General features: G+C 30.6%; 1 protein-coding gene and 1 long non-coding RNA gene across 3 annotated transcripts in view; one reads left to right on the top strand and one right to left on the bottom strand.

The window, feature by feature from the left end:
* The window catches only part of LOC118181804 (uncharacterized), a 111116-nt gene extending 105030 nt beyond the window's left edge, over positions 1–6086 (bottom strand). The window contains exon 1 of the long non-coding RNA XR_004756952.2: positions 5893–6086. This is a non-coding gene — a long non-coding RNA (uncharacterized LOC118181804). The remainder of the gene's footprint in view (positions 1–5892) is intronic.
* LOC118181803 (uncharacterized) overlaps positions 1–12680 on the top strand; it is a 193358-nt gene that overhangs the window by 45789 nt on the left and 134889 nt on the right. Inside the window, exon 1 of one of the 2 annotated variants that reach the window (XM_035351006.2) lies at positions 11596–11733. The exons of the other annotated variant lie outside the window; for it this stretch is intronic. Within the exon in view, the coding sequence (XP_035206897.2) occupies positions 11686–11733 (48 nt within the window). The 5' untranslated portion in view covers positions 11596–11685. Of the gene's footprint in view, positions 1–11595; positions 11734–12680 lie in introns of those variants that run through there. 2 annotated transcript variants of the gene reach the window in all.

The following is a 12680-nucleotide window of genomic DNA, read 5'->3' as shown; positions in this document are numbered from 1 at the left end:
AGACATAGTGAAGTATATAGTATGTATGGAGTTTTGTGATGTGTATTTTTTAAAATGTTTAAGCTTAATATATGATATCTGATGAAACAAAGGTGCGCTTTAAGAGCGTATATTGCTTCATAATTTTAATAACAGTAGCTTAAAATACTTCTTAACGATTTGTTTTTATTTGTTTTAAAATGCAGTTTTTTTGTAACGTTCAAATGTTTACAGAAATATTTATAAAAATCTTGTTTCTGAAGTAAGCCAAACAAACTTCGCATTCATAAGGTTCTGAAATTGTAAGAATACTTTTCAGCTTCTTTTTCAAAATGTTAAAAATCAAAGTTAGCAATTAATTTCTCCCAGTTTCGCACAGCTGAAGCTACTGCTGTTGTCCGATTCGGTATGCTAGCATGATGTAAAGTCTGTATAATCACTTAAGGTATAATTTTACATGATGATAAAAACTATTAACATGATTGTACAATAGTTGTTATCATTTACACAAATCTCAAAACAATGTTTCACACTCTTTAAACGTTAACAGTAAAAAAAAACAATAGAACGACAAGATTAAGTTTTGGGGAAAACACATATCTTAAAGTTATAAATATTAAAAAAAGAATTCTATGCAGCAAAAAATCACCTGCAACGCTACAGAACAAGTCGATAAAAACGGATTTGGTTTCAACAGCAGGGAAGCATATGTATGTCTCATGTTATCCCGTATGCGTGATTCTATGGATTATACACTGAAAGTCTGTAATACATTGTCCTCATGCTTCATTCCTTTTCTGTTGTTACTGCATCATCCTTTCCTCAGATCACACGCACTACCTTCTTCCTTAAACTTGTCACGTAATCCCATAGCTGTTACACATCACTATGGCGGAGTATCAAATTATGTCTTCTATTCATCTTTGTATGCATTCTCTATCTACCGATAACGCTTTTAAAATTCACTTGCGTTGCTTTAAAGGAAACACGTGCCCACCTCTGCTTTTGAGTGTACTCTTGATTTCTCCCTCCAAGCGGACTGTGAAAGAACTCATAACAATAGAATGCCTGCATACGCACGCGCACATTCAACGTATATATTGAGGCTTTAAATACAAAATGTCCACTTAGGACATTTTTAGTAATTTCTCTATTATTAACGTTCAGAAAGAGTAACTATTATTTTGAAAAAGTTTTATGTAACACTTTGGAAAGAAAACTTACAGTAGTACCAAATTATTAATTACCTCTGGATTTTCAAAAAATGATTTCTGTATGTGCTTAGGCGAGGATTTAGGCTGCCTGGTGTGATGCTTCAAAAATATTTGGAATAATTTGGCTGGCGAAAAGAAATGTTATAATTTAAAACGTTATCACGATAAATCGTTGCTGTGTAGTACTGCAGTTTCAAAGTTCAAACGAATTCCTATTCAACTGCGAATATGAAAATGAAGTGAAAAGAAAAGCGCTAATGTTAATTAGAAGAAAATTCGTGAGTTTTCTCTAGAGATTCGAGAGTTTTTCTGCCAGGAAACGAAGCGCTGTCGTTATCTATTCACGGAAAAGTGAACAAGAAAGCCTTTAAATAACCTGATTCTCAGTTTAGCTTCTCTTTCGATAACAGATGGCGTTAAGGGTTTCGTTTTCCAACATTTGGCTAGAAAATTCTGGAGTTTTCTTTTGTTTCTCATGTGAGGATATTTTTCTTTCCGTTCCATTTCCACACTGATAGGCGAAGAAATTTTTGTTTGACCTTCGAAGCTATGGAACTACTGCATTTACTTAAAGTTACGCTAATTTCTGTTTACTAATTTTTAGTTTTAGCATTTAGCACCCCTACATTTTAAAATTTATCAAAGTACGAATATTTATGGTAGTATGTAATTATATCCACAATTTCTTATATATTATTAAAGTGATATCATGGACAGTGCTTCAGATTCACAAATCTACAGAGTCATTGTTTCGGAGAGGAGATTCTATTAGAAAGCTCGGCATATTTGGTTTTGAGAAAAATTTTTAAATTTAAGTTATGGGTTTCCTTATATATATATTATCTGGTGAAATGGCCATAAAAGAAGTATATAAATGTAAAATATCAAAAAATAATGTTTGAAGTAAGTGAAAGTTTTAAAAAAATTCAAAATTTTTGTTTTGGCGTGGACATATTTATTTAAGAGCAAACAGAAACAAATTGTTGCTTTGCCTAACATATTTATTTGTCTATATCACGTATTATAAAAAATATTAAGGCCTTTTGCAGAGTATATATTTATTCAGATTTACATTGTAACAATGAAGTCAAATAACAGCAATGCGTAAGCAATTTTTATGCAAGGTATGAGTAAGCAAGGGATTTTTTTATTTATTTTGAATTATGAGTAGCAATGATGGTTGGTAAAGTGCACATCACATTTTAGTTTTGAAAGATACAAACATACCCTTGCATTTGCATTTAATCTAATTATCCAGTATGTGAACAATATAATGAGTTGTATATTATTGATTCAGTGAATTGCAACTCGATTTTAACAGATTTTTAAAACGACCTTGAGGTCGACTTTTGTTTTAAAATGCAAAACTTGATTCTTAAGATTTATATTAGTTTTTGTGTCCACTGAAAGAACTGACCTTGTCCGTCTTGTCGAGTATTGTGTTTTCGGCTGAGTGGAGGTCAATAGAACTGTTTGCAATTTATTCTTGTTTACTTAATAGAAAAAAAGGGTAAAATATACTGCATTTTTATCTAAATGTAAAAATACATTAAAAAAAAATTCAAATGTAGAATACCAAACATCTGTATGTAAAGTAAAATAATGGAGTATTTTACTTTTTTGGCATAATATAAGTTTTAGTTTACTTAGGAATGATAAATAAAAATCGTTGATTTAATAAAAAATTCCAGTCACTCAGGTAAGACTGTGTTTCAGATGTGACGCTCTTACTTGGTAAGCTGTGGAAATGAAGCGAAATATTTATTTGTTTTATAAGTCATTAAGCATTTCATTTGATTTTGCTGGAAAATTTCTACAGCTTTGACTATCCAGTTGTCTCCTATAAGAGCATTGTTTCAAACTTAGCGTAATACAATTGAGTTCTGAAGATTTTGCCATCATCGAACAATAAGTCATTTCATTCAAAATACAGAGATTAATACCTTCTCGAATCATAGCTGCTGAATGTGAAACGGAACGATGCACATATGATGACATATTCCAGTTAGACTAGTCTCAATAGTTGTGAAAATAAAATGTCATCTTTTGGATCAACTACCTTCATGCACTGTCTCACATATTATGCAATTTTTATGCTCAGTTCCTTTACCTTTGCTACCATTTTTTCTTTCTAAGAACGAACAATATTTAAGAAAGAAAAAAACAGTAAAGGTTCAAGAGCGCTGACAATACTTACAGGTTGTTCTCTCGTTTGAAACAGAGCATGGTATGATAATGTGCCGAAGTTTAGGCCTTCTTCTTTTTACCACGTAGCTGTTATCTGTTGTTTATCTGTAATTTTCTTTTCTTCCAATGGAGAACTGAAATATTTCTAGGTTTACCGAGAAGAAAATGCGTAAACATTGCCAGTGAAACTTATTTTTATTGTCATTAAAAGAAAGCCAGAATTCTAAGGGTAATGAGAAAAGAGATCATCACAAAGTGATCATGTTTTTAAAGTTTTTTAGACATCTTTTTCTCTCCGATACAATGCGATAGTTCATTTGTTCTTTGCTAAGAATAATGATCATGATTTTTATGGTTATTCTGTGTAAATTTGCACTTGAAGAGCGTATATCATTTTACACTTATACAGACATAGATTGTGTTACTTAATTTTATATTTCTTTCAATTAGTTTCTACTTAAGTTAATGTTATTTTACTTATTTATAGCTTCTTTAAGCTCATTTTAATAGCATTATTATTGATACTTTTAATAATCGTATTTAAACCATTAATAGTGTTTCACAGTACATGTTTGTTCTAGAAAATTTAGCTTTCCCTCCTTTCTCCTCTTAATATTAGTTTTAGCTTTGAATAGTCTTTTTAAAAGCCATTTTCAAAGAGCTGTTTTATTGCTTATTTCATTTAAAATAGTCTGGACAATGATACATAAATTATTTTAGACGTATTGTTTAAAAATTCAAAAAGAAAATATAACGACTATAGTTTTAGAGTAGTGTATGTAACTAGAATTGTATAGCACTTAATATAATCTATATAATGATAGTTATATAGCAGAACCCATTTTATCGGTAATTCTAATGGCAAAACTATGTTGGATGATGCGAATAACATGGTGAAGTCCTTATTCATCTGAAAAAGTGAGAACCGCTCAATTTTGAACAAATCATTCTCCGTAAAAATATTATTTATAAATATACATTTTGCACTGTCTCGATGGTGGTTGAAGAGCTGGCTGCAGTAGCGTTGTTTTCCCGCGTTCGAATTCCGTAGAAGACGTGAATATTTGTACGGTATCCTGCCTTGCTGAAGTTATAGTGTCAATCTATGGATATTCGTATTGCCTCCTGCATTGCTGCATTTATATTGTCAGTTTGTTCTCTGCGGTGCACTCTGGGAAACATTCTCGATAAAGATCGTTGGGTTCAGTCATTGCTTGCCAATGCTGAAAGAACATGTGTCCATCTATAAGAGGAGAAATATGCGTTTTGCATAAGATATAAGCTTAAAAATTTTAATTTTAAACCTCTTTTTTTTATTTCAATAAGGAGTTAAAATGAAGTGAAATATTTAGTTATAAGCCCTTAAGCAATTCATTTCATTTTACATAATATAATTACATATATAAATAATATGCACCTGCTACAACTAAAGAATTACTAAATTATTATTACGATTGCCACTTTTAAGCTGTTAAACTTAATTGGGAAAGCGCGTATTTGTACAACACTTGAAATGAATTTATATTTGCAGAAAAAGAAACAAAACTTATGTAAAACAGAAATAGACAAACCTATAAATAAACATAATGTTTATTTTCAGAAATTTTTTCTGGCATATTGTTAATAACAACTGAGTTCACGGATACATTTCGTTACTGATTAATGAAAATTCACTTAGGATATATTAAAAAATTTTAAGTAATTCATTGAAATCTCTTATGCTTTTGACAGCTTATCCATGTTCAGGTAACTCTTTTGGAATAAAGCAAATCTCAAGTAGTATAATCTATTAATAAACATAGATATTTGAAAATCAGCTCCTGGAACTGATATTTCTCAGTTCACTATTTTCGTATACTGTATATTGAAGTCTGTAGCATTTTGCTACACTCTCTCTAAGCTACGCTCGGCCATATCTCAGGCCCTTGATAGCTTCGCCAGCTTAATTGATATTTAAGGGCCAACTACTTAAATATTTCTTGATAGCTTCGGCTATATCTCTTAGTTAAGCTTTAGTTAAGTTTTACTTCTTATTACTTTGAGTTCAAGCCCAAGTGGAAGCTTTGCTGTACACTTTGAAGGAGCCATTTCTTATTTTGAGAAACAAAGGATAATTAACCCTTCTTGAGTTTTACGTACCTGTTTCTGAACTAAAGCGAATATTCGCTTACCTGTTCACGAGGTTCCCACACGCTTAGCCATTAGATAAAAGGTTAGAACCCTACAAGCCTTTTGTTTCTCCATAGATGAAATATATTTATCTCCAAATAATGAAACATAAAATTGATGTAAAATTTGAAGTTACTGGTTTTGGTTTCCATGAACTTAATGTTACTTTTGTCCGCTTCTTCGGTTAAGACGTTGTTGCGATTAATCGAAGTTTGGTTAAATAAAGTTCAGTTGCACCTGTTTTTACATTTTTATATTTCTAAAGTTGCGATCTGTTCTATATTAAGATTTGTATCTGAAAACGCCAATTAAAATTTTTAAAAAATAATTTTAAATTACTTACGATTTGAAATCTTTGCTTTTGAGTTAGTATTCTGATCGAAAAACAAGGACCAAGTTCACTGTTTTGGGACAAACGTAAAGTGTCGCTATATAAAATTCTCTGTTTGTGACAGAATCAGCTTTCCCTTTCTGCGCGTTTAAATACCTTTTCGAATGACCATCACCTGTGCGTCAGATTTCTGCGTATCCCACGCATTATTTCCTTTCTTTTTTTTAAATCGCTAAATATTTCTTTAACACGTGAGTTCATTTACTTCCTCTTTTCCAAGGTTTGTATAGTGTTTGTCAAGATGAAATTAAGCCTTGTGTGAAAATACGTTTTTTTTTTTTTTTTTTCCTTTTCTTTTCTTGAATTAAGCATTGTATTCTGTCTCCAACAAAGGTTAAAGGTTTTGCTTGCTTAATTTAAGCCGAAGTGATGTGGCCTTCCCTTTCGAGAGTTAGAGCTCTGTATTGTGTGGTTCAAATTTTCAACTGAAACGAAAGAAAACAGATATGCTGCTTTCAGTTAGTTGTGAATGTTAAACCATATTTCTCTAAATATTCTTCTGAAGGGTTAAGAACCTCTAGATAACACTAGGAAAAAGATTATTTCCTTAGAAACCAAACGAAAACCTTTAACTCTATGTAGTTTATCGTTGTGTCTGTATAGACTACACTTGTTGCTGCAGAGTTCAGCAAGAGTCCACATTCTTGTAAATTGTCCATTTCTCTTAAAATATGTTCCTACGATTTGTTTGCTAATGGTACAGAGTTTTGCTGTCAAATTGTTTGTTTTTTGGTGCCTAATTAGGTTTTTTTAATCTTGAAAGTATAGGAAGCAGAATTCTGAAAAAAGCTGATAAGTTTTCAACGGGCGACGGAACAGTCGACTGTCTTTATATCTGCTTTTGGAATATTTTATATACATTAAACACTTCTACTTGTTCACATCACTTTTATTTAATTATTTTGATTTTCATGATCGTTTTCCAATTCTAAAAGGATGGAGGGAACATGGCAAAAATATCTCTTGCATTAAGTATAGATGTTGAAGATGAACTTTCCGGTTTATTTTATGTTTTGAATTTGTAATATCATAATATATGCACAAAAGTCACAAATCTTGAGTATTCTGTTGCAGTTTTATTCATTAACTGATATGCTTGGCATATCTGTATGAGTTCATTTAATTCGAGCATATTTATATACTTTTCAAATGCATAACCAGTTATCTTTGTATTGATTAAAAATTTTATATGAAAATAAAATACGATCGTTACCTTCATTGTTAAGGATGAAGCTACCAATGTACACATACAATTACGTGGTAAACCAAAAAAATTCTTTGGGTCAAACGTGATACTGTGGTCCCTGGGACGAGTCGTACGAGTTAGAGGTTAATATTCTATTACTGTTGTGACGCGTTAATAAATATCTTCAAAACGAATAACCTAAGACTGGAACGTTTGTTCGACTTTTATCCCAATGTTTTCGTTTACGATTATATGGTATTACAGACACTTTCTCTCAAAATCAGTATTTTGTGGCATTGAACAAGTTTTCAGAGACTTACATTTGACAGTTTTAAAAATCTTAACAATAGAGTGAATCATTCTTATAAACAGTCATGGTTACTGACTGTAGCTAAGATTAAGTAACCATTCAAAATTTGTTTCTTTTTAAATTTGAGTTTCATTGAAATTTAATGGCATGATTCAATGATTCCTATAATCACATGTAATTGCATTGAGTGTAGCCTATTTCTCAGAACTTCAGTAACAATATATTTTATTTCTTTTACGATTTCAGGGACATTTATTGAAAATTTTCAGGTAAGTAAAATTAGGTCATAAATTCTGGTCAAATTACTCTGGGTTATAAATTTACAGTGTCTAAATAGCCAAACTGTTGCATGATAAGGAATTTTGTAACAAATATTGACTTCAAAGTTTTAACTATAGTATAATTTATTTAAAAATTAATAAATAACATTAGTATAACTTTAACTAACATTAGTAAAAGAAAATACTGACTAATTGCATATATTTTTCATCTATTTGCTAATGAAATCAGTTCTACTTTTTATAGTAAATAACAAATATATTGATGAAACATTTTATGAGTTTTTCACAGCTACAGAATATGAAAGTATTGACTGCAAACACACATAATTATATATATGTATGTGTATATATTATATAATTAATGAAATGTATATGAGCACATTTAAATAACTACAAATTAAAAACTACTTGAAAATGTGAAGTCGTGAAAGCATAGTTTCATCGCAAATGTGTAAAAGATATTAAATTCTAGTTTTTATTACGAATGCTACAGCTTAACAAAAAAGGAATAAGTCGCTGGTGGCGTTTTTATATGTAACTAAATAATGACAATTTTAAAGGAATAGATGAACTGCATAATTCCTTATGGGGTAAAGAGAATGTAGAATAAATTTTACATGGGCGGGGGGGGGGGAAATAAGAAGGAAGAAAATATAGCGCCACATTTTAAAACTGATTATTGGTGTTTTTTTTTTTTAATTTCCTTTTTATAAGTTGCTATAGACAGTCTGCTTATCTTGATTGCACGCTTCAAAGTTAATATCAAGACTTGTTAACAATACCTTAATGAACCTCGAATGAATTTAAATATTTCTAAATTTTTCAAACTGTAGCATTCAGAATTATTAGATAAGTAAAAGAAAGCAACTTTTAGCCTATGTGATTCAATATATCGAAAAAATAATATTTACGCGGTAGTTCAAAAAAAAACTGCTTGTGTAACCCATTTTTGCATAATATACTGTTTAATTTCTATTTCAAAGAAAAAAAAAAAAGGATTATTTTGCATCTGAACGTATCAGTGCTATTATAAGCGCAAATACGAGCGCTGTATTCGAACCGATTTATTTGTAGAGAAAGAGAGATGGGTATTATCAATGCAGGAAACTTTTTTTTTAATTTTAATTCCTAAATTCACTTAATCATACATTAGAGTCAAGGCGCATATATAATTTAAAAAGAAGCTGTGAGTAGATTTTTTTAATATGCGTCTCAGGAATACGAGCAAATGTTTCGTCAGTTGGTTATTTTTCACCCTTTTTGGACTAGCCTAAGAATTTCGGCAGAGGGCCAACCAAGGTTATGCACTTAGTCAGACAGTAATCTTAAATATATATATAAATATCATTACTTCATATATATATATATATATATATATATATAATGTAATAAAAGCAATTACGTTTCCCTTGCTTCGCTAATTCTGTAATGCTTGTTTCTAAAAAGTTTCTTTTTGTCGCCAAGCTATTTTCTCTTTGAAAGGGGGATATATATGATAAAAAATATGTAAATCAAAATTAAAATTTAAACTAATGGGTAAAACATTAATTCTCCCTCTCTGTTTTAAAAATCGTAATAACTTCACTGGATTGCGTCATTTCTAGCTCATTCTGTGGCCTGCGCACCGCTGATGACGTAATAATTGTAATAATTGTAGACAGTCTGCTTTTCTGAACCCTTTTAACCCAAACCAAAACCTTTCTCTTCGCGTGCTTCCATCTTGCATAACTACGCATTTCAGCTTCGCTCTCTGCCCTGCTAGGATGTAATTTCGCTGTTTTGTTTGCTATCGGTATAATATCAAAAATGTAAATGTTCTTGAATAGTGCCAAGTGAATTGTGGCCACAAACGTCAACTGGAAAATAAAAATGGAATTAAAACAGTCTCGACTGCCAAATTTCTTAGATATTACGAAGTCAACATATTAGTATACTACGCAATCAGAATTCTTCCTTTTCAATATGGATCTAAGTACGCATCGACAGACTTCCGTCCTTTCCTTGCTTTTATTGTATCATATATATATTAAAGGTATATTAAAAGTATATTTATATTAAAGGTATATATATATATATATATATATGTGTGTGTGTGTGTGTGTGTGTGTGTGTGTGTGTGTGGTGATACGGCAGTCGTGGCTTGGCATCAAAGTCCAGACATTTCTGTAGCAGAGTGTTAAGGCGGTATCCAAAGAAGACACAGGATTTCACTTTTTACTATTCCATATCTTTATTTCAATTTCAGAAGCAGATCAATATTCGTTACTAAATAAGATTACTTTAAATTTATTGCGTCATAGAGGAAAGGAAGATGGGAGCAGCAGCTTAGGTTTTAACAGCACGGGGAGAGGGAAGCTTCTGTTCGCAAAATGACGCGCATTCGTTATTTATACTAGCGGTTACGTAATAAGCTCGAATGTTCTCGAAGGTACTGGTCTAGGGGGGAGATCCTAAATTTCGAAAAGTTAATTAGAGGTTACCTGTTCGCGTAGAGCAAAGCCATCGTATTTTTTTATATTTTACACACACCATATTATATATATATATATATATATATATATATATTAAAGTTACTTAATGTATAAAAGTAGCACACTAGACTATTTATTATGTTAATAGGCTAAGAATTCAGAGTTTTTACAATAAATGCAGCATAAGCTTTATTATAATACTGATTAACAATTTATCTTCCTGACTACATAAAACAACACCGTTGCTTGGAACACATTCTTAAAGATCACTGATGAGGTCGATAAGATACCTCATGTTAATGTTACTAATGAAAATTACTGTATCTGCATATTCGTGCTTATGCGTTTCTCTTATTTTTTCAAGAGCTTCTTATAAGTATTAAAAAAGCAGTATTTATATTTTGTCATAATAATATGTTTGAAAAAAATTCTGAAAGAAACTGACCACATGTGCGTGTGTCTGAATTCATAACATGCTCTACAGAAATTGTTGAATCAGTGCCTCAGCAAGTTGAGGTCACTCATTGTTGAGGACGTATTAAAGTCATTCATATTCATATGCATACGTGTTTGCGAGCATGCGTCTCCTATACGTGCAGTAGAACATCTTAAAAACAGCAAGTATGAGAAATATGAAAATTTCCACATCGAATATATGCTTTATTGTTTTTGAGAATAAGTATTTGATTTCTGCTGTAAATGAGCCGATTTTTATAATGTGAGATCTTAAATGAGATGCAGGTTTTACAATGCATGTTTTCGATATGTTTATCGGAAGGTATATAACATGATGTTGAACCCCCATACACATACCTGCATACACAAGAAAAACATGTGTGCACTGCCGCATGTATGTATATGAACGGCGTAAAAGTAGCAGTTTATCTCCACAAAAGGTTTCTAAAAAGAGATGAATTTTCAGAATTATAATTATTATGACAAAGAATCTAATATGGTAATTAATTATTTAGCATGATAATTATCACCTATTTAACTATCACCTATCACCTTAAAATCACCTATTTCAACCCTTGGACTGATTATACAAAACAAATATAAATTATTCGTTTAAAATAGTGCTTTTATTACGTATGATTTTTATGTCTGAGTGCTTTGATGTATCTTTTATTATGTTCATAAAAGGTAAAATTTGATAGAATTTACATCAATTTCTATTCATATTTAAAGCAGCAAGTGGAGAATGTAATTTAGACTACTATCAGTCGCAAAAATATCGTAATTAACAAACAAAAACTGAATTACTTATTCGATTCTGACCTGTAGAACAGAGTTTGGTTGGTTTTGTTTTTAACCGTGACGTCACGGAACCACGTGGCCCGGCGCGCACTCACAGGTGAGAGCCCGAGTTTGTGACGTCGCGGTTTTTATTTGCTTTTTACCGTTCGGCACGAATGAAAATGAACGGCCAACGAAAGGCACGTTGACTGTATGTCTGCACTTTCATGTGTTTAAGGCATGTACTATGCATGCTAACAAATGCGAATGGTTATATCAGCCCTCCAAAAATGCTGGTTATTATTCAAGGTAAGAAGTATTTTAAATCATTAAATATTTTCTAAATGGATCATATCATCGTAGTCACCAGAAAAAAAAATTAAGATAGAAACAGCTGAAAGAGAAATAAAATTTATTTTACGGAAGAAGTGTTTCTCGCATTGATAAATGCTACTTATTTGGATCTTCCCTGCATTTTTGCGGTACTTTGGTATTTTGCTTTTCTTTTGTGTTTTTACATTTCATGTTCATCATATCCAGGATTTGAATATGTTCAGAAGGGAAGTAATAGTCAAAGATTAGAATGCTTTCTTGAATCTTGTTAGTTAATGTAATATTCAGAAAGTTGATATTATTACAGCAGAAAATGTAGAATTGTTTTGGATGTACTAAATTATGAAATATTAATAATTGCAAATGAAAAAAACAATTAAATCAATTATATTAGTTGAAATTGTTATCTGCTTATAGTTTGATTTTATTAATTTTTTAAAACTCAAAACTTTTTTTAACTCTTAGTTTGTTTATGGATTCTCTTAAGCAGTAGTTGTTTTCTAATATTATAGTTTCCTGTATGTTGAAATAAGACTATACAGCAAGTGAAATTGCATTGAATTACGATAGTCATGAAATGTTATTGATAAATGTATGTACCATTTATCAATAGTATTACTTTTTTTAAAAATAAATTTGATTATGTATTTATTTTATTATTTATTTTGATTTATTACTATTTATAGTTTATTATAATTTTGTTGATGCACGTTCAGACTATTTGTTTCGAAAGAATAATTTCAATTGCCCTTTTATTATATTTTATTTTATTTTATTATTATTTATTTTATTTTTAAATCTTATATTAAATTTAATATTTATAAAATAAATCAGCGAAAGGAAATTAAAAATATATTTAGTGTAACTGTAAACTGCTTGCACATATCGGAGTCAAATGGTTTGGAGTGCGCAGCTGTGTACTG

This window comes from Stegodyphus dumicola, chromosome 2 (genome assembly GCF_044657685.1).
Source record: "Stegodyphus dumicola isolate Sdum_Otavi_A_Nest chromosome 2, ASM4465768v1".
NCBI lineage: Eukaryota > Metazoa > Arthropoda > Arachnida > Araneae > Eresidae > Stegodyphus > Stegodyphus dumicola.
This window is presented reverse-complemented; position numbering and strand designations above follow the sequence as displayed.